We start from the raw sequence: 26570 nt of genomic DNA, 5'->3' as shown, positions 1-26570 counted from the left end.
TCTCCTGCCTCAGCCTCCCATGTAGCTGGAATTACAGGCGCCCACCATCACACCCAGCTAATTTTTGTATTTTTAGTAGAGACAGGGTTTCACCATGTTGGCCAGGGTGGTCTCAAACTCCTGACCTCAGGCGATCCACCTGCCTCGGCCTCCTAAAGTGCTGGAATGACAGGTGTGAGCCACCGCTCTGATCTTTTTTTTTTTTTTAAATTAAAAAAATCATTTGGAAACTTGTTTCATCCCTGTACTAAATTAAATCCTGGCCAGGCACCATGGCTCACATCTGTAATCCTACGGTTTTGGGAGGCTGAGCCAGGAGGATAGTTTGAGACTGGAGTTCAAGGCCAGGCTGAGCAACATCTCGAGACCCCCTCTCTACAAAAAAGAAAAAAAATTAAATGAAAATAAAAAGTGGAAACAAAATCGTATGTCGTCCTGAAAGAAGGCTGTGAACCTGCTTACAGAGGACATGACAAGGTCAAGCTCAAGCTGTCAGCACTTCCTGCCTCTGCTTACCCCACACACGTGCTGGGCATCCCCTGTCTGCGGAGCGTCTTGTGGGAACATGACGGGGTCTCGGGAGGCCACAGGAGGAGAGTGGAAGATCACAGCCAGGGGCTCAGGGTGCCTGCAGGACAAGCACGCTGGCCAGGCAGTTTTGCAAGACTGGAGAGACCGCTGGAGCAAGGGAAGGAAGTGCGGAGAGCCCACAAAAGGCTGTGCTTGCAACAAGCCCCACCAGAGCCTTCCTCTGCCCTGCCTCAACGTGCCCAGGTGGGCACCGCTGTCGGTGTGGCATCTATGCTAAGCCTTTCTTTTTTTTCTGAGACGAAGTCTCATTCTGTTGCCCAGGCTGGAGTGCAGTGTTGTGATCTCAGCTCACTGCAACCTCGGCCTCCCTGTTTCAAGTGATTCTCTTGTCTCATTCTCCCAAGTAGTTGGGATTACAGGCGCCTGCCACCACACCTGGCTAATTTTTGTATCAGTAGAGATGGGGTTTCAGCATGTTGGGCAGGCTGGTCTCGAACTCCTGACCTCAGATGATCCGCACGTCTTGGCCTCCCAAAGTGCTGGGATTACAGGCATGCGCCACCACACCAGGCTAGTTCTTAAATTTTTAGTAGAGATGGAGTTTCTCCACGTTGGTCAGGCCGGTCTCGAACTCCTGACCTCAGGTGATCCACCCACCTCGGCCTTCCAAAGTGCTGGGATTACAGGAGTGAGCCACTGCGCCCGGCCTCACTTGTGGAACTGGCATCTATCTGGAGAGGAAGCAAACGTCAGCCACCACCTCCTACTCCCTCCTGTCACCATGTCCCCAGCATCACCCCAAAAGTCACCCTGGCTTCCAACACCACAGCCTGGCTTGGGCAGGTTTCAAGCCTCGTCTAAATGACGTCCTCCAGAACATGTGCTCCGTGTCTGCCTTCTTTCCCTGAGCGATGTGTCTGGAAGATTCCATCATGTTGTCCTGTGGCGTAGTTCCTTGTCATTGCTGAGTACGTCCTGTTGCAAATGCCTATCTCTCTGCATGGAAAGATTCCCAGATACACAGATGGAAATCGCCATAGGAAGGACTTGTAAGGCTGCTGACACCCAGGGCTGGGGACCTCGGGGTGCAGGTAGGGGACAGTAAGGTCCAGAGAGGATAGATGACTGCAGGTGACGTGCCTTTTCTTCTCTATAAAGAAGTGAAGGCCAGATTTTGTGGCTCACGCCTGTAATCCCAGCAGTTTGGGAGGCCGAGGCGGGTAGATCACTTGAGGTCAGGAGTTTGAGACCAGCCTAGGCAATATGGTGAAACCCCATCTCTATAAAAATACAAAAAAATTAGCCAGACGTGGTGGTGCGAGCCTGTAATCCCAGCTACTCAGGAGGCTGAGGCAGGAAAATTGCTTGATCACTTGAACCTGGGAGAAAGAGGTTGCAGTGAGTTGAGATCGTGCCACTATACTGCAGCCTCCGTGACAGAGCGAGACTCAATCTCAAAAAAAAAAAAAAAAAAAAAAGGGACGCACTTCCCAAGCAAGTCTTTCAGAACAGACGGAATGGACTGTACACTTCTTAGATAGTAAAAGCAGAAACAGGCCAGGTGTAGTGACACACGCCTGTAGTCCCAACCTACTAGGGAGGCCCAGGGCTTGAGCCCAGGAGTTGGAGGCTGCAGTGAGTTATGATCATGCCACTGCACTCCAGCCTGGGTGACAGAGGGATACCCTGTCTTTTTAAAAAAGCAAAAAAGGCCAGGCGTGGTGGCTCATGCCTGTAATTCCAGCATTTTTGGAGGCCAAAGCGGGCGGATCACCTGAGGTCAGGATTTCGAGAGCAGCCTAGCCAACGGGGTGATACCTCGTCTCTACTAAAAATACAAAATTAGCCAGGCATGGTGGTGCACGCCTGTAATCCCAGCTACTTGGGAGGCAGAGGCAGGAGAATGACTTAAACCCAGGAGGCAGAGGTTGCTGTGAGCTGAGATCGTGCCACTGCACTCCAGCCTGGGCAACAAGAGCAAAACTCCATCTCAAATAAATAAATAAAAGCCCAGCATGTCTTGGCTTTCCCTCTGCAAGACCCCAACCCTCAACCCGAAGAGATCTGGTTCAGACCGCGAACTGACGCTGAGCTCAGGCAAAGGTGAGTTGGTGCGTCCCCGGCCTGCTGAGAGGCTGCCTGGGGCTGAGGCCAGCCACTCATAACCCTGGATAAGCTCCAAAAGCTCTGAGCCTCCCAGGCTCTAGGGGTAGTGGGAGAGAGAAGCGCCAGCCTTTCCCAGGGCACGTTGCCTCCTCCTCACCTCTTTGTCCCAAATCCCCTTCCTGGCAAAGCTAATGGTCTTATTTCACTCTGGAGGAAACTGAGTCAGCTCTAAGGAACAATTCAATCAACCATTTGCTTACTTGAGGATTGGAACTCAAGTGTCACTCAAAGTCTGGGCCATTTTTGTCCCAGTTGTCACTGGCTCTCATCCACACACACCCAAGGACATGCACCTAATGCTTGTATGCACATTCCCATGCACATGTTCATTCACTTATTCATTCATTCACTCACTAATTCATTCACTCATTCATCCATTCATTCATTCACTCACTTATTCATTCATTGCTCATTAATTCATTCACTAACTCATTGATCCATTCACTCGTTCATTTCCCTCATTCATTCATTCATTCACTCAGTGAATGTTGCAGTCAGGATCCAAATATTCATGGCCTCTGTGTGCCAGGCACTAGATGGAGGGGCTGGGTCTAGAGCCCCTGATAATCCGGCCATGCCCTGGCTTTCCTAGGTTGCACGCTGTGGTAAGGACAGACTAAATAACTTAAGTCAGGCCAGGCACAGTGGCTCATGCCTGTAATTCAGCTCTTTGGGAGGCAGAGACAGGAGGATCACTTGAGGCCAGGAGTTTGAGACCATCCTGGGCAACATAGCAAGACTCTGTCTGTACAAAACAATTTTTAAAAAAATTAGATGGGCTTGGTGGTGCCCACCTGCAGTCCCAGCTACTCCAGAGGCTGAGGCAAGAGGATCACTGGAACCCAAGAGTCGGAGGCTGCAGTGTACTGTGATCCCACCACTGCACTTGAGCCTGGGCAACAGAGTGAGACCCTGTCTCAAATAATCACAATAACAATAGAAAGAAAGAAAAATAAAATGCAATTGGTGATGCATCAGTGATAATAAGTGCTCTGTAGAAAAATAAACAGGAAGTTTGCTGTGCAATGGGAAGTTATCAAGGAAGGCTTCTCAGAGGAGGTGTGTGAGTGGAGGAATGGAGGAGAGAGTTGTGGAGGGAAGATGGTCAATGGAGGGAACATGGTCAAGGCAGGGAAGATGGTTCAAGGGGGGAAAGATGGTCAAGGGGACGCAGTGAATGCAAAGGCCCTGAGGCAGGAATAGCTTGGTTCACCCCCAAAACCCGTGGGGCCCGTGCAAGCCATGGGAAGGACAAGTGAGGCCCTGTCCTCGTCCCCACAGGTGCGTGCAAGTGTGAAGCTGCCCATGTTTACACCCTGCAAGCCTGAAGAGTCCCCAGAAACTGAAAGAAGAAGTAAAGCCCTTTCTGCGCCCTCCCTGCCCCTGTCCTGACCGCGACAAAAGTGACTTCCTCTTTCCAGAGGATTTAAGGCACAACCCAGGAGTGCCAGGGAGCAGTGGAGGCCGCCCAGTCATGGGGGACACCTTCATCCGCCACATCGCCCTGCTGGGCTTTGAGAAGCGCTTCGTCCCCAGCCAGCACTATGTGAGTAGCTGGTAGGGGGGACCCCGTGGAGGGCACATGGCGGGGCAGCACGGCCACACTTGCAGTCCCAGGGCTGAGCGGCCCCAGTGAGAACTAAGGGGGCAGGGTCTTGGGCACCCGGTCCCTAGTCTTGGAGCCTGAATCTACCCCTCTGCTCCGGGACCCCACCCTGGAAAGCCCTTTACTGTCCCCGCCTGTGTCCCCACCCAGGCCCTCAGCCTTAGCCAGGAGTCCTCTCTCTGCTCCCCTGCCATGGCCGGGCAGCCCAGCACTCTCCCGGGTCCAAGGCCCACTCCTCCAGGAAGCCCCCCCTGACCACCCCAGCTATCAGAGAGCTGCCCTCCCAGGAGAGAGGTCCGGAAACTGAAGCTTTCTCTCTCCCCAGCTGCCTGCAGTGTCAGTTAGAGTCTTATCTTCTCCAGTAGGGTGACACCACCACAGGGGCCAAAAGAGTCCTCCTGTCTGTCCCCTGGGGGGGCCTGGACAAATGTGTGCTCAGACCAATAAGTCCACTGGGTCCTCTAAGCCCACAGAAGGCCGGAGAGGAACTGCATTTAGGAAACTGAATGAAGTTTGTATGGAACATTTAGTGCTATGTGCCAAGACCTTTCTCTCTCTTTTTTTTTTTTTGAGACAGAGTTTTGCTCTGTTGCTCATGCCAGAGTGCAGTGGCACGATCTCGGCTCACTGCAACCTCCGCCTTTTGGGTTCAAGCAATTCTTCTGCCTCAGCCTCCCAAGAAGCTGGGATTACAGGCGTGTTACCAGGCCCGGCTAATTTTTGTATTTTCAGTAGAGACGAGGTTTCACCCTGGTGGCCAGGCTTGAACTCCTGACCTCAGATGATGCATCCGCTTGGGCCTCTCAAAGTGCTGGGATTAGAGACGTGAGCCACAGTGCCTGACCCCTTTAATACGGTGATGTTATTGATTTGAAATGTCGTTGAGTTCATTTTTTTGTGTGTTTGTCTCTAATTTTGAGGTTTTAAAAGTCTGTTGATTTAATTCATTTTTTATTTTTGTCAATTGTTTAATTAACTAATTAATTTTAAAAAATTTAAGAACAGGATCTCACTGTATCACCCAGGCAGGTCTTGAACTCCTGTGCTCAAGCAATCCTCTCGCCCCAGCCTCCAAAATAGCTGGAACTACAGGCGCGTCTCACCACACCTAATTAATTTTTTTCATTTTTCTATAGACACTGAGTCTCACTATGTGGCCCAGGCTGGTCTCAAACTGGTCCTGACCTCCGGTGATCCTCCCACCTCAGCCTCCCAAGTTCTGGGATTACAGGCGTGAGTCACCGTGCCCGGCCCTACTTTCTATCTCTATAAATTTGACTATTTTAGGTAACAAAAATCCTTGGAATTTGGTTGCCTAAAATAGTCCAATTTATAGACACAGAAAGTAGAGCTGTCCGTTTGTGACTGGCTCACTTCACCTAGCATGATAGCCTTAAGCTTCTTCCTTCTTGCAGCGTGTGTCACAATTTCCTTCCTTCTTTCCTTCATTTATTTATTTATTTATATTATTTTATGAGACAGAGTTTCCCTCTTGTCACCCAGGCTGGAGTGCAGTGGCACAATCTCGGCTCACCGCAACCCCTGCCTCCCGGGTTCAAGCGATTCTCCTGCCTCAGCCTCCCGAGTAGCTGGGAGTTTTATTTATTTATTTATTTGTTTGTTTGTTTGATTGTTTGTTTGTTTTGTTGATTTTTTGAGACTGAGTCTCGTTTTGTCACCCAGGCTGGAGTGCAGTGGCACAATTTCGACTCGCTACAACCTCAGCCTCCTGGGTTCAGGTGATTCTCCTGCCTCAGCCTCCCAAGAAGCTGAGACTACAAGTATGTGCCATCACTCCCAGCAAATTTTTGTATTTTTAGTAGAAATGAGGTTTCACCATGTTGGCGGGGCTGGTCTCGAGCTCCTGGCCTCAAGTCGTCCACCCACCTTGGTCTTCCAAAGTGCTGGGATTATAGGCATGAACCACCGTGCCTGGCCACATTTTTTTTTTTTTTTTTGAGACAAGGTCTCACTCTGTCACCCAGACCAGAGTACAGTGGCACAATCATAGCTTATCGCAGCCTCAACTACCCAGGTTCAGGTGATCCTCCTTCTTCAGCCTCCCAAGTAGCTCGGGCCACAGGCACACAGCACCATGCCTAGCTCTATTATTTTTATTCTCCAGTGTTTTATTCTGAAAAATTTCAAACATACAGCAGTTGAAAGAATTTTATTAAAAAAACAAAAACCACGCATATAGCCACGACTTGAATTTTAGCATTAACATTTTCTTAACCTTGCTTTATTATGTATCATCTATCCATCCGATTTTATTTTTGATGCATCCCAAAATAAACTGCAAAATCAGTACATTTTGCTGTAATTACTTCAGCATTCCTGTCATTAACCAGACAGCAGCATTTGCTCATAGTTTTTCTCTTTTGATGCAAAATTTACATCCAGTAAAATTCACAATTTTTTTTTTTTTTGAGAGGGAATTTCGCTCTTGTCACCCAGGCTGGAGTGCAGTGGCACAGTCTCGGCTCACCGCAATCCCTGCCTCCCGGGTTCAAGCAATTCGCCTGCCTCAGCCTCCTGAGTAGCTGGGATTACAGGCACCTGCCACCACACCCAGCTAATTTTGTATTTTTAGTAGAGACAGGGTTTCTCCATGTTGGTCAGGCTGGTCTCGAACTCCCAACCTCAGGTAATCATCCTGCCTTGGCCTCCCAAAGTGTTAGGATTACGCCTGGTCTACAATATATTTTTTTTTTTAAGATGGATTCTCTCTGTGTTGCCCAGGCTGGAGTACAGTGGTGCAATCTCAGCTCACTGCAACCTCCACCTCCTGGGTTCAAGCAATTCATTCTCCTGCCTCAGCCTCCTGAGTAGCTGGAATTACAGGGGTGCGCCACCACACTCGGCTAATTTTCGTATTTTTAGTAGAGATGGGGTTTCACCATGTTGTCAGACTGGTCTTGAACTCCTGACCTCAAGTGATCTGCTCTCCTCGGCCTCCCAAAGTGCGGGGATTACAGGCATGAGCCACCGCGCTGGCTGGCCTGCCCCTCCTCTCCCCTCCCCTCGTCTCTTCTCTTTCTTCAAGGCTGGAGTGTAGCTGCGCAATCATAGCTTACTAAAGCCGTGACCTCCAAGGCTCAAGCAATTCTCCTGCCTCAGCCTTCTGAGTAGCTGGGACCACAGTCGTGCCTGACCACACCTGGCCAGTTTTTGTATTTTTAGTAGATATGGGGCCTCGCTATGATGCCCAGGCTGGTCTCAAACTCCCGGGCTCAAGCAATCTTCCCACCTTGGTCCCCCAAAGTCCTGGGATTACGGGTGTGAGACACCGTGCCCAGCCTAGGTCCTGCTTTTATCCGCAATTTACAGATGAGTCCGTTTGAGAGGCACTGACCTGCTTGCCCTCAGTCCCCAGGCTGGGGCACGGCAGCACTTGGGTCCATGTTTGTGCCCTTTCTGCAATCCAGGACAACCCCAAACATGTCCCTCACCCCAATCCTCTGGGTTTTCTCCAGGGGGTAGTGGGAGCCTGGGTGCACACAGCAAAGCCTCCTGGGAAGCTGAATGGAGTCCCCCCAACCCTGGCCTTCCCCCAGGTGTACATGTTCCTGGTGAAATGGCAGGACCTGTCGGAGAAGGTGGTCTACCGGCGCTTCACCGAAATCTATGAGTTCCATGTGAGTGTCGGGATGGAGGAGGGAGAGGGGACGCATTGTCCAGCTCCACCCTTTGGGGAGGACCCCAGCCCAGGTGGTGGGGGAAACTGCAGAACCCAGAATCCCCTCCCAGTCCACAGTTAAAGGGGATTTACACACACACACACACACACACACACACTTTTTTTTTGTAGAAACGGGGTTTCGCTATATTGCCCAGGCTGGTCTCAAACTCCTGTACTCAAGTGATCCTCCCACCTCAACCTCCCAAATTGCTGGGGTTACAGGTGTGAGCCCCTGCACCTGGGCAACCTGGCTTTTAAGAGTAACCCTCTAGCAACTGGACTGAGGACAGGCAAGGATGGACGGGGGAGGTAAGGAGGCCATTGTCTTTATCCAGGCCTGGTAGTGGCTAGGGCCAGGAGCGTGGGGTTGGCAGGAAGGTGTCAGATCCCAGAGAGATTTGGAGATTGGAAGCAAAAGGATTAGCTGGTGACTTGCACATGGGAGGAAGAGAGGTTAACACCTCTGCTAATCACGGAATCCAGATTGCCACAGACATTTCTAGGCCCGAGATATTTAGGTAGTGTCTCACTCTTGACCCAGGCTGGAGTGCAGTGGTGCCATCTCACCTCACTGTAACCTCCGCCTCCCAGGTTCAAGCCATTCTTCCACCTCAGTCTCTGGAGTAGCTGGGACTACAGGCATGTGCCACCACGCCCGGCTAATTTTTTTTTTTTTAGACAGAGTTTTGCTCTTGTTGCCTAGGCTGGAGTGCAATGGCACGATCTCAGCTCAGCACAACCTCTGCCTCCTGGGTTCGAGCAATTCTCCTGCCTCAGCCTCCTGAGTAGCTGGGATTACAGGCGCCCACCACCATGCATGGCTAATTTTTTGTATTTTTAGTAGAGATGGGGTTTCACCAGGTTGGCCAGTCTGGTCCCAAACTTCTGACCTCAGGTGATCTGCCCACATCAGCCTCCCAAAGTGCTGGGATTACAGGCGTGAGCCACCGTGCCCAGCCCAATTTTTGTATTTTTAGTAAAGATGGGGTTTCACCATGTTGGCCAGGCTGGTCTTGAACTCCTGACCTCAAGTGATCCACCTGCCTCAGACTCCCCAAACGCTGGGATTACAGGCGTGAGCTATGGCACCCAGCCTTTTAGGTAGTTTTGAGAGGTATTTAGGTCACTTCCAAGTTTGTGCTTTTCCAAGTGTTGTAAACTGCAAATATTCCCTCACGTCTTCTTTTCTTGTCAATGTTTAGAAAACCTTAAAAGAAATGTTCCCTATCGAGGCAGGGGAGATCAACCCAGAGAACAGGATCATCCCCCACCTCCCAGGTGAATGCGGGGCTGACCCCCCTGGCAGGGGGTCGGTGGGCGGGGGCTCACCTGCCTTTCCAGCCTCGCTCGGGCTTGACCTCATCTTCTCTGGTGCCAGCTCCCAGGTGGTTCGACGGGCAACGGGCCGCCGAGAACCGCCAGGGCACGCTGACAGAATACTGCAGCATGCTCATGGGCCTGCCTGCCAAGATCTCCCGCTGCCCCCACCTCCTCGACTTCTTCAAGGTGCGCCCCGACGACCTCAAGCTCCCCACGGACAGCCAGTGAGTGACCTCTTCACCCTGCCAGGCGGGAGCGGGAAGGGGGCTGGGACTTTCCGTGTTTTGCAGATGAGGAAACCAAAGCTCAGAGAGGGAAAGCCACCTTCCTAGAGCCACACAGCCAGAAAGAGAAGGAGGCAGACTCCACCTCCAACCTCTGTGACCCTGCCAAGCCTCCTCCACCTTACCCCTTCACACCTCAGGGTGCTGGGGGAAGCACTCGGGCCTGGGGCGCTGAGGTCCCGGGTCATCATCCTGACCCTAGTAGCTGGGATAAAAGGCGCGCGCCACCACAACTGGTTAAATTTTTGGATTTTTGGTAGAGATGGGGTTTCACCATGTCAGCCATCCTGGCCATCCTGGCCGACATGGCGAAACCCCGTCTCTACCAAAAATATAAAAAAATCAGTCAGGCACAGTGGCACGTGCCTGTAATCCCAGCTACTCAGGAGACTGAGGCAGGAGAGAATTGCTTGAACCCAGGAGGTGGAGGTTGCAGTGAGCTAAGATCAGACCATTGCACTCCAGCCTGGGTGATAGAGCGAGACCCTGTCTCAAAGAAAAGAAGAAAGAAGATGGCACACAAGAGCATTTCCCAGACTTAGGGCACCCTTAGGATCTGCCGGAGGCTGTGGAATGTCCTCCTCCTGTCCTTCCCTTGGCTGGCCGAGCAGATCCGCCCGCCCCGTGACTTCCCGAAGTCCTTCCTCAGCCAGTCCTGCTGCTTTCTGCTCTCCACAGTGCCCCTTCCTTCCCCGGGTCCCTCTTCTCTCGGGAAGTTCTTCTGTAGGTGTACCCATGCGTCTCCTTCTTCCGTGGGAAGCCGAGGGTCTCACCCAGACTTCTCTCCTCAGGACAAAAAAGCCAGAGACATTCTTGATGCCCAAAGACGGCAAGAGCACTGCGGCGGGTGAGAGACGGGGGGCAGCCAGGGAGACCCAGAGTTGGGTGTGTTCAGGGAAGAGAGCAGGGGCTGGGAGAAGGGTGGGGGGCTCACAGCTACCCCACTGAGGAATTGGGTCTTTGGGCCGGGTGCGGTGGCTCATGCTTGTCATCCCAGCCCTTTGGGAGGCCGCGCGGGTAGATCACCTGAGGTCAGGAGTTCAAGACCAGCCTGGCCAACATGGTGAAACCCCATCTCTACTAAAAATCCAAAAATTAACCGGGCGTGGTGGCGCGCACCTGTTATCCTAGCTACTTGGGAGGCTGAGGCAGGAGAATCGCTTGAACCTGGGAGGTGGAGGTTGCAGTGAGCTGAGATCGCACCACTGCACTCCAGCCTGGACAACAGTGTGAGACTCCATCCAAAAAAAAAAAAAAAAGAGTTGGGTCTTTGGAAGGTCACTGGAGAACGAAAGGAGCCTCTCACAGGTGTCAGTGCCGAGACCAGCGCAGACCCTGGCTTCCGGCAGCTGGGGGAATGTTTGTGGCTGAATGAATGCACAGGTTCTGGAGGCCAAAGTGGCCGTCGGAGGTGACGCAGGGCGTGACAGTTTTTAATACTTACCGCACAGTCACTGCTAATGACAATAAGAACAATACCTGACATTAATGGAGTACCTGCTCTGTGCCAGCCACTATTCCGTTTTGTTGTTTTCAGTGACAGGTCTTTCGCTATTGCCCAGGCTGGAGTGACGTGGTGTGATCTTAGCTCGCTGCAGCCTTGAACTCCTGGGCTGAAGTGATCCTCCCCGCTCAGCCCTCAAGTAGCCGGGATTACAGGTGTGTGCCACCATGCCCAGCTAATTTTTAATTTTTTCGTACAGATGGGGTCTCACTACATTGCCTAGGCTGGTCTTAAACCCTTGCCCTCAAGCAATCCTCCTGCGTCAGCCTCTCACGGTGCTGGGATTACAGACATGAGCTGCTGTGACCAGCTTTTCTTCTTTTGAGGACACCAGGCCTGTTGGATTAGAGCCCACTCTAATGATCTCATTTTAACTTAATTACCTCTTGCAAGATTCTGTCTTCAAATAAGGTACTGGGGTGCTAGGATTTCAACATGGGAATTTTGAGAAGACTAAACTCAGCCAATAACAAACAGCATCAGCGCCTCCAGGGTTGGATGGAGGGCTGGCGAGAAACGCAGACTCGGGCCCCCCGTGGACCTACTGAACAGGATAGGCATTTTAGCAACACCCCAGGGCCTTCGGGTGCACCTTAAAGTTAGGAAAAGGCCAGGCGCCATGGCTCACGCCTGTAATCCCAGCACTTGGGAGGCTGAGGCGGGAGAACCACGTGAGGTCTGGAGTTCGAGACCAGCTTGACCAATATGGCGAAACTCCATCTCTACTGAAAATACAAAAATTTCCAGGTGTGGTGGCGGGCGCCTGTAGTTCCAGCTACTCAGGAGGCTGAGGCAGGGGAATTGCTTGAACCTGGGAGGCAGACGTTGCAGTCAGCCAAGATTGCGCCACTGCACTCCGGCCTAGGCGACAGAGCGAGACTCTGTCACAAACAAAGAAAAAGGTGTTGCAAAAAGGCCAGGTGTGGTGGCTCCATGCCTGTAATCCCAACACTTTAAGAGGCCAAGGTGTGAGAATCCCTTTGAGCCCAGAAGTTCAAGAGCAGCTGGGGCAACATCACAAGACCCCATCTCTACAAAAAATTAGCTGGGGGCTGGGCAAAGTGGCTCACACCTGTAATCCTAGCACTTTGGGAGGCTGAGGCAGGTGGATCACCTGAGGTCAGGAGTTCAAGGCTAACTTGGGCAACATGGTGATACCCCGTTTCTACTAATAATACAAAAATTAGCTGGGTGTGGTGGCGGGCGCCTGTAATCCCAGCTACTTGGGAGGCTGAGGCAGGAGAATCCCAGGAGGCGGAGGTTGCAGTGAGCTGAGATTGTACCATTGCACTCCACTTTAGGGCAATAAGAGCGAAACTCTAGCTCAAAAAAAAGAAAAATTAGCCGAGTGTGGTGGCATACACCTGTAGTCCCAGCTACTCAGGAGGCTGAGGTAGGGAGATTGCTTGAGCGCAGGAGTCCAGGACTGTCGTGAGCTGTGATCATGCCACTGTACTCCAGCCTGGGCAAGACAGCAAGACTCTGTCTCCAAAAGAGAAAATAAAGTTGGGAGAGGCTCACTAACTTCATCAGATGAGAACAAGGACACGTTTGAAGTGTGAGGCCAAAGCCTGGAGCACGCTAGGCACTCAGGAAATGCAGGGGACAGAGACTCAGGACACCAGTGCCCATTCTGTTGGCCCAGATGGACCCTGCAGTGCCCACTCACCCAGCCCTCCCTCTGCCCCAGACATCACCGGCCCCATCATCCTGCAGACGTACCGCGCCATCGCTGACTACGAGAAGACCTCAGGCTCCGAGATGGCGCTGGCCATGGGGGACGTGGTGGAGGTCGTGGAGAAGAATGAGAGCGGTCAGACCTCCCGCCGGGATCCTTCCCCTGGTGCCTGGGACCCACAGCCACAAGCCTCCTGCCAAGGCTCAGGCAGCCCGGCCCAGGAGGACTCTGGCTCTTTCAGAGGACATTCAGGGTCCCTGAATGTCCTCCCCACACTGTGGATTGCCCCCTCTCTCTGAGTGTGCACCCTGCAGTGGCTGTGGGCATCTGTGCATGGCGGGCCAGGGGGTGCATGTCTGGGTGGGCATGGGACCATCTGCTCATTATGGAGTGAGCTCAAGGTTGTGATTTTGTGAGCATGTGTGCATGCATGCACGTGACTTCGTGGTCCAGTGTGGCGAAGGTGATATTTCTGAATCTGAGCGTTGGATGTCGCTGTATCTGTGTCCATGTGTCCTCACCATCCCTGATGGCTGCAGGGAGCCGCCGGGCCCGCCCCTCAGTCCCTTTCCCTCATCCCTGGTGCAGGTTGGTGGTTCTGCCAGATGAAAGCAAAGCGAGGCTGGATCCCAGCGTCCTTCCTGGAGCCCCTGGACAGTCCCGACGAGACGGAGGACCCTGAGCCCAACTATGCAGGTGCCCTTGCCCTCTGAGGCCATAGGGGTGTGGGAGGAAGGGGCAGGCGGGTCCAGGGATATTGAGTGACTGCTTTGGAGTCTGGCCTGGTTGTTGGCTGGGCAGAAAGGTCAGGGCTGATACCTCATCGTCTCCCTGGCTGGTTGCGGTGCCCTTGGTCCAGACAGGGAAGCAGGAAGAGGAGCAGATGTTGGGGGAGGGTGGGAGGTCAGTGGTATCTGCGGGCATGGGGCCAGGTCCAGTGGGAAGCTGAAGGATGAGCAGACCTGAGGCTCAGGAAGGAAGGCTGCCTGGAGGTAGAGGCATCATCACTGACCAGAAAGGGAAGGCTGGTCAGTTCCAGGGCTGGATGGGGCCTGCAATGAGCTTGAAAGAAGCTATAATATAACTGGTTACCATTTTATTTTACTTTATTATTATTATTTTTTTTTGAAAAAGCATCTCGCTCTCTCGCTCAGGCTAGCATGCAGTGGTGCGATCTCGGCTCACTGTAACCTCTGCCTCCCGGGTTCAAATGATTCTCCTGCTTCAGCCTCCTGAGTAGCTGGGATTACAGGCATGCACCACCATGCCCAGCTAATTTTTGTATTTTTAGTAGAGACGAGGTTTTACCATGTTGGCCAGGCTGGTCTCGAACTCCTGACCTCAGATGATCCGCCCGCCTTGGCCTCCCAAAGTGCTGGGATTACAGGCATGAGTCATCACGCCTGGCCTGGATACCCACATTTTAAAATGGAGTGATTGCATCCTTTTATGTGGATTTACAGCTATTCTTTTTTTTTTGGAAACAAAATCTTGCTCTATCACCCAGGTTGGAGTGCAGTGACGCAATCTCTGCTCACTGCAACCTTTGCCTCCTGTGTGTGTGCCACCACACCCGGCTAATTTCTGTATTTTTAGTAGAGATGGAGTTTTGCCATGTTGGCCAGGCTGGTCTCGAACTCCTGACCTCAGGTGATCTGCCCGCCTCGGCCTCCCAAAGTGCTGGGATTACAGGCAGGAACCACCTCCCTGGTCTGTGGCTATTGTTTAAACACTGGGAAGGCCTGCAGCCCCACAGGCTGACAATTAGCTGCAGCTGAGCAGTTCCCAGTGCCTCGCGGACAGGCGCTCCACCCACCTGCTCATGGCTGGTCTCGTCATATTTAGGTGCCTGGCCAGACCTCCGTCGTTATGGAATCTCTGGTCCCCAGAGTGGGTGGCAATGGATGGGAGTGGACAAGCTCACCTGGGTGTAGGGGGCAGAGGGCAGAAGTCCAGAGTGTGCCCCCAGAGTGGGTGCCAGCAGGAGCTTGCAGAGGGAGCCTGGGATGGAGCAGGGGGGTGGAAGGAAGAGACCCAGAAGAAAGGGAATCATGGGCCCTTGGGTGGGTCTGGAGTGGCTGGAGGAAGCCCAGGTGCAGAGATGAGAAGAGGGGAGGGGTGGCGAGCCCTGGGCTGCGTAGACCTCACACTGTGCCCTGTGCCCCCGCCGTGGACCAGGCGAGCCGTACATTGCCATCAAGTCCTATACTGCTGTGGAGGGGGACGAGGTGTCTCTGCTCGAGGGCGAAGTCGTCGAGGTCATTCACAAGCTCCTGGACGGCTGGTGGGTCATCAGGTAGGAGGCCCCTCTCCATCCAGGGCACCCACCCAAGAGTCAGCCCTCAGCCAGGGCGGGAGTGTTTGGGGGTCTAGGGTGACTTGTCTCTGGGACTCTGGGTAAGCCACTGTGTTTCTCTGGGCTCAGTTTCCATCCCAATAGCAAGGAGGGATGAGCCCACCCTTGCCTGTCGTGTGGTCCAGTGTCCTTGTCCGAGAGTGCATTTTTCCTTTGTGATTTAGGGTCTCTTTCTAACCATCTGTTATTATTCCTTCTCTGGCAACATGGTGAACTGTTGGATAAATGATTACATTCCTGGCTGGGCAAGGTGGCTCAGGCCTGTAATCCCAGCACTTTGGGAGGCCGAGGTGGAATGATCACGTGAGGTCAGAAGTTTGAGACCACCCTGGACAACATGGCAAAACCCTGTCTCTACCAAAAATACAAAAATTAGCCAGGTGTGGTGGCACACGCCTGTAATCCTAGCTATTTGGGAGGCTGAGGCAAGAGAATCGCTTGAACCCTGGAGGTGGAGGTTGTCATGAGCCGAGATCCCGCCATTGCACTCCAGCCTGGGCAACAGAGCAAGACTCTATCTCAAAAAAAAAAAAAAATTACATTCTTTTTATAATCCCGTTTCCTTTTAAAGGTTTCTTATAGTCAGGTGCGGTGGCTCATGCCTATAATCCCAACACTTTGGGAAGCCAAGGTGGGAGGATTACTCAAGGCTACAAGTTCAAGACCAATCTGGGTAACATAGGAGACCCTCTGTCTCTACAAAAAAAAAAAAAAAATTAAAAATTAACTGGACAGGGTAGCACACACCTGTAGCCCCAGCTACTTGGGAGGCTGAGGTGGGAGGATTGCTTGACCCTAAAAGCTGGAGGCTGCAGTGAGCTATGACTGCACCACTGCGCTCCAGCCTGGTGATGAAGCAAGACCCTGTTTCTTTAAAAAAAAAAAAAAAAAAAAAAAAGCTTCTATTGCAGTTCCCATCTGTTTATCCTCCAAATGAATGCAGAAATACTAATTTTTTTTTTCTGGTTCTGGGGAACACAGAATTCTAGCGGCGTGTGGAGCCATCTCCCTGGAGCGACAGGGCCTCCCAGGTCCTTTCCCGTGTCTTCATTTTTTACCAATTTATTTAGTTTTTGAGACAGGGTCTTGCTCTGACTCCCAGGTTGGAGCACAATCATGGCTCACTGTAGCTCAAGTGATCCTCCCGCCTCAGCCTCCCAAGTCGCTCGGACTACAGGTGAGTACCACCACATCCAGCTAATGTTTTTTAATTTTTTTGTAGGGAGAGGGTCTCACTATGCTGCCAAGACTGGTCTTAAACTCCTGGCCTCAAGAGATCCTCCTGCCTTGGCCTCCCAAAGCGCTGGGATTACAGGCATGAGCCTCCATGCTGGGCCTTTGCTGTCATCTGCAGAGCTCTAGGTCACAGGTCCAGCCCGGCGCCCCCCTGAAAGCATATCTTAAAGTTAGGACCACAACATGCATACCCACAGCGTGGTCCTGGGTGGGGGGCTTTGAGGCAGCGTTTCTCAGCCTTTTAGACACACATTCTGTTAACCTCCATCCTGTGTCTCTGACAACCTTCTTGTGATCCTGCCACCAGCCAGGAATTAGGGTTTTATGTGAACTTTGTATTATGCAAAGTTTTGTTTTGGTTTTTTTTTACTCCCAAATATAATATTGAGATTGGAAAGAAAGTCTTTTCAACAAATGGTGCTGGAACAGGTGGATATCCATACTGAAAAAAACAAACCTAGACCCCTACCTCACACTGTACACAGATGTTTACTTCAGATGGATCACAGGTTTTTCCAAGTGTAAAACCTGAAACTAAAAAGCATTTGGGGCCGGACTCAGAGCTCATGCCTGTAATCTCCGTACTTTGGGAGGTTGAGGTGGGTGGATCACTTGAAGTCAGGAGTTCGAGACCAGCCATGACCAACATAGTGAAATCCCATCTCTACCTTAAAAAAACAAAACTAACCAGGTGTGGTGGTGCATGCCTGTAATCCCAGCTAATTGGGAGGCTGAGGCAGAAGAATTGCTTGAACTCGAGAGGCAGAGGTTGCAATGAGCCGAGATCGGCCATTGCACTCCAGCCTTGGCAACAAGAGAAAAATTCTGCCTTTGAAAAAAAAGCATTTGGAAGAAAGCATAGAATTTGGTGACTTGAAGGCAGGCCAAGGTTCGTAGGCTAGAAAAATTGACAAATGTAATCTGCCAGTGTCTTCTTTTTTCTTTAATTTTTTTTGGGAGGTGCAGAGATAGGGGTCTTGTTGTGTTGCCCAGGCTGGTCTCGAACTCCTGGCCTCAAGCGATCCTCCCACCTAGACCTCTCAAAGTACTGGAATTATAGGCATGAGCGACTGTGCCCTGCCCATTTTTGCCAATATCTTATAGCAAATACCTGTTCTCTGCGGTGACCTGGATCTGCTAAACTCCGCCCCTGCCTAGACTGTGGAAGGAGAGCTGGGTCTCAGTTGCACAGACCAGGAAACTGAGGTCCACAGAGGCAGGGGTCTGGTTGTTTGCAACGTCTCAGCCTGTCTTAACCCCAGTTGTTCAGAGAGAGCCCTGAAACCCCCGCCTCTGAGCGCCCCCCAGGTGACTGCCCCAGCCTCAAGGGCTGCCTCTGTTGCAGGAAAGACGACGTCACAGGCTACTTCCCGTCCATGTACCTGCAAAAATCGGGGCAAGACCTGTCCCAGGCCCAACGCCAGATCAAGCGGGGGGCGCCGCCCCGCAGGTGAACGGGGGTCCCCGGGGCTGGGCAGGGTCGAGGGGAGCGCACCACGGTTTCGTTCTGCCTAGGCCGTAGCTTGGCAGTGCCAGGGGAAGGGGGTCTCTCAGCCTGGCAGGAGAGGCAGGACCCTCACCGGGGAAAGGGGCTGGACACGCCTGGCCGCGGTGTGGGGCTGGCACGGGGGCGGAAGGAAAGCGGCGATGCCCGGGGGCCTTGGGGATGGGCAGTCCTGGGAACCGCCCGGGCTCTGCTGCAGGGCAAGGGTCCGTGTCATGAAGGGGGCAGCCGCTTCTGGCCCCGCCCGGGTGGTAGAGACTACCGGCCCCTGCTCCTCGCCTCCCCACTTCCTCGGGCCAGGGGTGCCCATCCGAGACCCTGGGAACAGGGGCGCGCTCGGGCTCTGATGACGCCCCGTCCCGCCGGGCCAGGTCGTCCATCCGCAACGCGCAGAGCATCCACCAGCGGTCGCGGAAGCGCCTCAGCCAGGACGCCTATCGCCGCAACAGCGTCCGTTTTCTGCAGCAGCGACGCCGCCAGGCGCGGCCGGGACCGCAGAGCCCCGGGAGCCCGCTCGGTGAGTGCAGCGGGTTGGGGGGCGGAGGGACGGGGCGGGCGACCCCCCCTAGGGGCGGAGTCCGCGAGAGAGGCGGGGACTGGAGGCGGGGCCAGAGGAGGAGCGAGCGCCAGGGGGCGGAGCGATCCCTAAGAGGCGGAGTCAGAGGGAGAGGCACGACCAGGAGGCGAGGCCAGAGCGCGGAGTGGGAGAGAGCGCGGTGGGCGGGGCCAGAGCGCGGTGGGTGGGGCCAGTGTGCAGGCCGGGGCCTCTGACCCGGCCCCCGCTCTCCTCCCGCAGAGGAGGAGCCGCAGACCCAGCGCGCTAAGCCCCAGCCCGCTGTGCCCCCGCGGCCCAGCGCCGACCTCATCTTGAACCGCTGCAGCGAGAGCACCAAACGGAAACTGGCGTCTGCCGTTTGAGTCTGGACCGCAGTCCCCGGCTAGCGTCTGGGCCCCTCCGCCAGCTCCCGTCCGGTCCCTGTATATACGTGCTCTATAGAGCCTGGTGTCTGGACGCCGAGGGCGGCCCCGGCCCCTGCCCAGCGCCGCTCCCGCCACCCTCAATAAATGTTGCTTGGAGTGGACCGAAGCTCTGCAGGGATGCTGGGTGGGCCGGGCTCCGCCCCGGGGGTATTTCTAGATTGAGGACCGGAGGATGTGGGTTCCGCTGGGGGGAAGTTGCAAGAGCCGATGTCTGGTTGCGTATTGCCCTGGCCTTGGGCAAGAACAGGTTTGCAAAAGGCCAAGTGCAAGAGGAACTCTCGGTTTCCTGCTGTTTGGTCAGAAACCACCTGGTCGGACTCTGGCGGAAGAGTCCTCAAGATGGGTGGACACGGTGCAGCGTAACAGCCCTGTCTCATGACAGGAGACAGGGTGCGGTCCAGGGTGCAGGGGTGACCTTATAGCTGGGACCAAAAAAATATTATAACTTAGGGCTGGGCGCAGTGACTCATGCCTGTAATCCCAGTACTTTGGAAGGCCGAGGCGTGTGGATCACTTGAGCCCAGGAGTTGGAGACCAGCCTGGCCAAGATGGCGAAACCCTGCCTCTACCAAAAATACAAAAATTAGCTGGGCGTGGTGGCGGGCGCCCATAATCCCAGCTACTCGGGAGGCTGAGGCATGAGAATTGCTTGAACCCAGGAGGCAGAGGTTGCAGTGAGCCGAGATGGCGCCACTGCACTCCAGCCTGGACTACAGAGCAAGACACTCTCAAAAAAAAAAAAAAAAAAAAAAAAGGTGTAACATAGGTACAGGGTGTCCTCTGTTATTCACTGAGATCCTGCCCCGGTTAGGAGGTTGTATCCGAAAGCAAATATTCACTATGAACACATCCTCACTGCTCACCCTAGCATTGCTGCCAGCCCGTAGCCTGCAAAAGCCTTTGCTTTGAGGACAGATGTTTCCCTAAAATGCACACATGAAGGTGCAAAGTGAAGCTGCAAGTCTTGCAAAGGATGTAACTTGTCATGAAGGCCTCACGTGGCAGGAAGAGCTGTCCCGCATATGCAGAAGTGGCTATGTGAGGATGGGAGAGGCAGTTTCCTTAGATATAAGAGAAAATCATAAGGGGAACAGATGCTTGTCAAGAGAATAAGCTGGCCATCAAAACATTGACAGAGGTCTTCAGAAAATCACTGGACGGCCGGGCACAGTGGCTCAGGCCTGTAATCCCAGCACTCTGGGAGGCAGAAGCAAGTGGATCACTTGAGATCAGGAGTTTGAGACCAGCCTGGCCAATATGGTAAAACCCTGTCTCTACAGAAAACATAAAAATTTGCAGGGAATGGTGGCGCATGCCGGTAGTCCCAGCTACTCAGGAGGCTGAGGCAGAAGAATCGCTTGAATCTGGGAGGCAGAGGCTGCAGTGAGTCGAGATTGCTTCACTGAACTCCAGTCTGGGTGACAGTGAAAGGCTCCATCTCAAAAAAAAGAAAAAGAAAGAAAGAAAGGAAAACCACTGCAGCTCTAAACTAGTTCTGTGAATCACCAACCCTTAACCCTTCTGCTTATTCAGCTGCAGTTATTGAATACAGTATAAAATACCATACCTCTAATCCCAGTGCTTTGGGAGGCCGAGGTGGGAGGATTACTTGGGGCCAGGAGTTCAAGACCAGTCTGGGCCACACAGTGACACCTATCTAGACAAAAAATTTTAAAAATTAGCCAAGTGTGGTGGCGTGAACCTGTAGTCCCAGACTGGGCGGGAGGATCGCTTGAGCCCAGGAGTGTGAGGCTGCAGTAAGCTGTGATTGTGCCACTGTGCTTCAGCCTGGATGACAGAGCAAGCCCCTGTATCTAAAAAAAAAAAAAAAAAAAAAAAAAAAATTAAAGGCCAAGTGCAGTGGCTCACCCCTGTAATCCCATCACTTTGGGAGGTTGCATTGAACTAAGATCATATCACTGCACTCCAGCCTGGGCGACAAAGCTACACTCTATCTCAAAAAAAAAAAAGGAAGAAGAAGTGAAGCACATGGACTTTGGAGTCACATGGACCCTGGTTTGAATCCTAATGACTCCTATAATGGCTGTGTGACCTTAAGCAAGCCAACCAGCCACTCTGAGCTTCAGCTTCCTGTCTATAATGTGCGGGGCTGCTCTGGTCCTGCTGCAGGGCCATGCCTCTGATATGTGGTGTCAACGAATGCTCTGTTCCACCCAGACCTGGGCTCCCCTCTGACTCCCATTAGAAACCAGCCCATCTGGGATTCCTTCTCCAAAAGAGCACTGAGCTTGCCAGACCCAGCTGTACCTGAAGCCCACCATAGGAACCACCTGGAGTGGGGTCATATCCCTGTGTCTGAGGATAGGCACCTGGGCTCCAACTGGGTTCCTGGCCTGGGAGTTACTCTCTCCCTCCTGCACCCTGTCATTTTTTTTTTTTTTTTTTTTTTTGAGATGGAGTCTTGCTCTGTTACCCAGGCTGGCGTGCAGTGGTGCGATCTTGGCTGACTGCATCCTCCGCCTCCTGGGTTCAAGCAGTTCTCCACCTCAGCCTCCCAAGTAGCTGAGATTACAGGCGCCCACCACCACCAAATGCCTGGCTTTTTTTTTTTTTTTTTCGTTTTTAGTAGAGACAGGGGTTTCACCATCTTGGTTAGGTTGGTCTTGAACTCCTGACCTCGTGATGCACCCGCGTCAGCCTCTCAAAGTGCTGGGATTACAGGCGTGAGCCACCGTGCCCGGCCACCCTCTGTCATTTTTATCATAGTCCTTTTCTCCACTGTTTTTTGAGTGGGTCATTAAGTGGACATCTACAGCCTTCCTCCACCCTGGTCACATGATTCCTCCAATCTGGAGAGTATCCACAACTGTGTGTCATTAATTCCAGGGATTAACACACACACATACAACGCTTCTTCGAATGACAGCCTGCCAGGAGAAAAACGCTATTAAGGGAAAGATACCACTTTTGGAGGTCCAGGCGGGTGGATCGCTTGAGCCTGGGAGTTTGAGACCAGCCCGGGCAACAAAGGGAGACCCCCATCTCTACAAAAAAAAAAATACAAAAATTAGCTGGGTATGGTGGCACGCACCTGTAGTCCCAGCTACTTGGAAGGTTGAGGTGGGAGGATCACTTGAACCCAGGAAGCGGAGGTTGCAGCGAGTCAAGATTGCACCACTGCGCTCCAGCCTGGGCGAGAGAGAGAGACCATTTCCTGTTTTGTTTTGTTTTAAAAAAGGAAAGACATTACTGGGTCAACAGAGAAAACTAGAGTATGAACAGTAAACTAGATAAAATAATTGCATCAATGTTCAGTGAAGTTGGTAAAGGAAATGTGACTGTGTAAGAGAATATCCCTGTCCTCAGGGAAAATACTCATTGAAGTATTTAGGGGTAAGTGATGTATGTAACTTTCCCTTGAATGGTTCAGAAAAAAAATGCACATCCATTTATACACATATCATAGATACAGACATTTGCTCATACACACTTACCATAGGCACTGATTATAGATGCACACATATCAGTGTGAGGGAGAGGGAGGGAAGAAGGGAGGGAGAGAAAGCGTTGGAACGATGAAACAAGGGTAAAATGTTAACAATTGAGAGTCTGGCTAAAGGGCATGTGAGTATTGTTCATACTATTTTTATTTTTGCAACTTTTTTTAAATTGAGACAGAGTCTCGCTCTGTCGCCTAGGCTGGAGTGCAATGCCACAATCTTGGCTCATTGCAACTTCAGCCTCCCAGGTTCAAGTGATTCTCTTGCCTCAGCCTCCAGAGTAGCTGGGGCTACAGGTGCGTACCACCACACCTGGCAAATTTTTGTGTTTTTAGTAAAGATAGGGTTTCACCATGTTGCCAAGGCTGGTCTCGAACTCCTGACCTCAAGTGATCCTCCTGCCTCAGCCTCCCAAAATGCTGGGATTACAGGTGTGAGCCACCGTGTCCGGCTGCAACTTTTCTATAACTATTCAAAGTTAAAAGTAAAAAAAAATAAAAAATAAAAATAAATAACCTCTAGGCCGGGTGCGGTGGCTCACGCCTGTAATCCCAGCACTTTGGGAGGCCGAGGCGGGCGGACCACGAGGTCAAGAGATCGAGACCATCCTGGCCAACATGGTGAAACTCTGTCTCTACTAAAAATACAAAAATGAACTGGGCGTGGTGGCACATGCCTGTAATCCAAGCTACTCGGGAGGCTGAGGCAGGTGAACTGCCTGAACCCAGGAGGTGGAGGTTGCAGTGAGCCCAGATCATGCCATTGCACTCCAGCCAGGGTGACAGAGTGAGACTCCGTTTCAAAACAAAAAACAAATATACATACCTCTCTACCTATTACTCTGTTGACTGATTTAAACTTCAGGATGCCAACTACAGTGCCTATACAGGGGGCAGGCAGATAATGTGAATGAATGAAGCAGCCAGGCATAAGAAAAGTCAACTACCAATGATACAATAAAACTTTCTTGATTTTTACTGAATAGCGAGGCATACAATGTCATATAAACAAGTACGATATTGCAGATTATATTTCTGAATCAAAGTGGAAAAAAACTGAAAAAAACAAATGTTTAAGAATTCATTTTAGGTCAGGCACGGTGGCTCACGCCTGTAATCCCCCAGCACTTTGGGAGGTCGAGGTGGGTGGATCACCTGAGGTCAGGAGTTCAAGACCAGCCTGGCCAACATGGTGAAACCCCATCTCTACTAAAAATACAAAAATTACCCGGGCGTGGTGGCACACACCTGTAGTCCCAGCTACTCAGGAGGCTGAGGCAGGAGAATTGCTCAAACCCGGGAGCTGGAGGTTGCAGTGAGCTGAGATTGCGCCCCTGCACTCCAGCCTAGGTGACAGAGCAAGACTCTGTCTCAAAAAAGAAAAACAAACAAACAAAAAGAATTGATGCTGCCATCTCCCAATCCCTTGGGCCTAGAAGACTCCAGCCTTTCCCACCACAGGGCACCGCCAGGGGTTTTCTCTCCATCACGTTGCGATGTGGAGTACAGAATCCCACTGGGCATCCTTTAGCTGGGAGCAGTATTTTGTTTTGCTCAGTTTCATAATGGAGAACAGCTGTTCGCAGACGTAGGTGCTCCCGAACATGGAGAGGATCTTGGCGCAGTGGTGCTTGTATTTGGGGTAGCTGCCCCAGAGGTACTTGTAGAATTCCGGTATTCCCACCTTGTCGTATTTTGTCTTCAGGACCGTGTTGCACTGCAGGTCGATAACCTCCATCTGGAGCTCCTCGTGCACGCTGTCGATCTTCATGGAGAACGGGGAGCTGAACAGAGTCAGTTCGCTTTCGTAGAGTTTGAAATCAGACAGCCTGTTCTGGAATTCGGCCTTGAGTTCCGCGATTTTGGGAATGTAGTTCAGGCCATCGCTTTCATTTCTGGACACCGATTTCAGGGTGGGGAAGTGGGCCAGATTATTCCTCGCCAAATGAGTCTCCCAGAGGCACAGTTTGGCTAGGAACGCCCGGATCAAGTCATACATCTGCGTGACGATTTGGGAGTGTCCTTGGAGGGAGATGTTCAAAGTGTTCAGATGCATCGTCATGTCAACCAGGAAGGCCAAGTCTCGGATCCAGTCTATGGAGCTCAGCTGAGGCAGGGGCTTCCCTCGGGATGACATGAAAGAGTCAATTTCTTCCAACGATTCGAAAAATCTCTTTAGCACCAGCCCTCGACTGAGCCACTTAATCTCTGTGTAGTACAGGAGGCTGCCATATTGGCTGTCCAGCTCATAGAGCAACGTTGTGAACTCACTGTGGTTCAGTCCCCGGGAGCATATCCAGTTCACGGAGTTCACTACCACGTCCATGACGTGGTCCATCTTCAACTTCTGAGCGCAGAGTGATTCCGGATGAATGATGCAACAGATGGACTTCAGTTCCATGCCCTTGCAGAATGTCGCCACCCTGGACTTCAGTTTTGTGACAAGCCCGTTATTGGGATCCACCATTGCTGGAGTGCCAGTGGAGGCCACGCTGACTAATTTCGACCAGTCAATACTGAACTTTTTCAGACTCTTCTCAACACGCAGAAAGATGTCATTTCCAGATTTTGTGCCTGTCATGGGCACTGTGTCCAGAAGTTCTTCGGACACATCAAAGTTCTCATCGACACCCCGGATGAAGATGGCCAACTGGGTGGTATTATTTATATCCGTGATCTCATCGATTGCGATGGAATATGCCACGAAAGACCGGATTTTTTCACGTAACTTCTCCCACAAGTTCCCGGCCGTGTCCTCTACGGGCTGCATGGGGGAGTTCTGGGTGGGACTTGCATTTGCAAATGCTTGTTTTTGCTTGGGACTCTCAGTGTCTGATGAGCCTAAGAGATACTTTCTGAGCCCCTTCTTCAGCTCGTGAAGCTTCTCGTCACGCATTTTTTCCGTATACTGGTCATAGTGCCTGCCGTGGTTGGTTTGATAGTGGCGTCTCAGGTTATATTCTTTGGACACAGACATGCTTTGTTTGCATATGAGACACGTCGGAATATTCTGCACTTCCACGAAGAAATACGCTCTCTCCCACTTTTCTTGAAACACACGGCCCTCCTGGTCTATCTTTCGTTTTCCCACTTTTGACAGACACAGGGAGACAAGAAATATTTCACTTTTCTCTTAGCGCTACTATGAGGGAAACAACAGCAAATGCTTGATGACCCACGTGAGGGAGGAAGCAACCGCGGGCAGTGGCGGGGGACATGGTTAACAGGAGGGTGACCCACCCCTGCAGAGATGGACGGCTGACCCTCAACTCCTGCAAACTGCTGCCAGGACGCCAGCTGTGGCCACATCTTCAGATTTCTAAAGAAAACCTGAAGACTGACTTTGTTGTTTTTGACATGGAGTCTTGCTCTGTCGCCCAGGCTGGAGTGCAGTGGCACAATCTCGGCTCACTGCAACCTCCGCCTCCTGGTTCAAGCTTCTCCTGCCTCAGCCTCCCGAGTAGCTGGAATTATAGGCACCCACCACCACACCCAGCTAATTTTTTGTACTTTTAGTAGAGATGGGATTTCACCATGTTGTCCAGGCTGGTCTCAAACTCCTGACCTCAGGTGATCCACCTGCCTCAGCCTCCCAAAGTGCTGGGATTACAGGCGTGAGCCACTGCACCCAGCTAGATCTTCAGACTTCTAAAGAAAACTTGAAGATGGACTTTTATGAAAGAGTGCTTGGCTTTTCAATGTTGGCCACTATTCCTCATTTTTTAAAATTATTCTTTTTCTTTTTTTTTTTCCCCCTCAAGGGAGCACATCATTACAATTAGTATTACTATTTTTGTGAGAGAGTCTCATTCTGTCATCCAGGCTGGAGTGCGGTGGTGTGATAATGGCTCACTGCAGCCTGGAATTCCCTGGGCTCATCTCCCCAGTTGCTGGGACTACAGGCACACATCACCATACCCAGCTACTTTTTCTTTCTTTCTTTTTTTTTTTGGTAGGGGTGGAGTCTTGCTGTGTTGCCTGGCTGGTCTGAAACTCCTGGGCTCAAGCAATCCACCCTCCTTGGCCTCCCAAAGTGCTGGGATTACAAGAGCCACCAGGCCTGGCCTCATCCTTATTTTTAAAAGTACATGAGACAAACAAAAGACACCTTTGGGCCGGGCACGGTGGCTCAAGTCTGTAATCCCAGCACTTTGGGAGGCCGAGGCGGGTGGATCACGAGGTCAAGAAATTGAGACCATCCTGGTCAACATGGTGAAACCCCGTCTCTACTAAAAATACAAAAAATTAGCTGGGCATAGTGG

The 26570-nt window shown here is 52.0% G+C and overlaps 2 protein-coding genes across 4 annotated transcripts in view; one reads left to right on the top strand and one right to left on the bottom strand.

Moving 5' to 3' along the window:
• The first annotated feature begins 4112 nt into the window (after positions 1–4112).
• NCF1 (neutrophil cytosolic factor 1) lies at positions 4113–18959 on the top strand. Its single transcript, XM_012449076.2, has 11 exons — positions 4113–4243; positions 7861–7941; positions 9188–9263; positions 9364–9529; positions 10381–10436; positions 12784–12906; positions 13360–13467; positions 14950–15067; positions 17709–17813; positions 18239–18384; positions 18664–18959. The coding sequence occupies exons 1-11, from the start codon at positions 4172–4174 to the stop codon at positions 18783–18785; spliced, it is 1173 nt and encodes a 390-aa protein (XP_012304499.2). The 5' UTR covers positions 4113–4171; the 3' UTR covers positions 18786–18959.
• A 4302-nt stretch (positions 18960–23261) lies between these two features.
• LOC105715008 (general transcription factor II-I repeat domain-containing protein 2B) overlaps positions 23262–26570 on the bottom strand; it is a 60624-nt gene continuing 57315 nt past the window's right edge. For all 3 annotated transcript variants that reach the window (XM_064375631.1, XM_064375629.1, XM_064375630.1), the window contains one exon: positions 23262–25398. In XM_064375631.1, the coding sequence (XP_064231701.1) occupies positions 23795–25398 (1604 nt within the window). In that variant the 3' untranslated portion in view covers positions 23262–23794. The remainder of the gene's footprint in view (positions 25399–26570) is intronic.

The sequence above is a fragment of the Aotus nancymaae genome, unplaced genomic scaffold (genome assembly GCF_030222135.1).
Source record: "Aotus nancymaae isolate 86718 unplaced genomic scaffold, 86718_ANA_hifiasm-v0.15.2.pri h1tg000012l, whole genome shotgun sequence".
Classification (NCBI taxonomy): domain Eukaryota; kingdom Metazoa; phylum Chordata; class Mammalia; order Primates; family Aotidae; genus Aotus; species Aotus nancymaae.
This window is presented reverse-complemented; position numbering and strand designations above follow the sequence as displayed.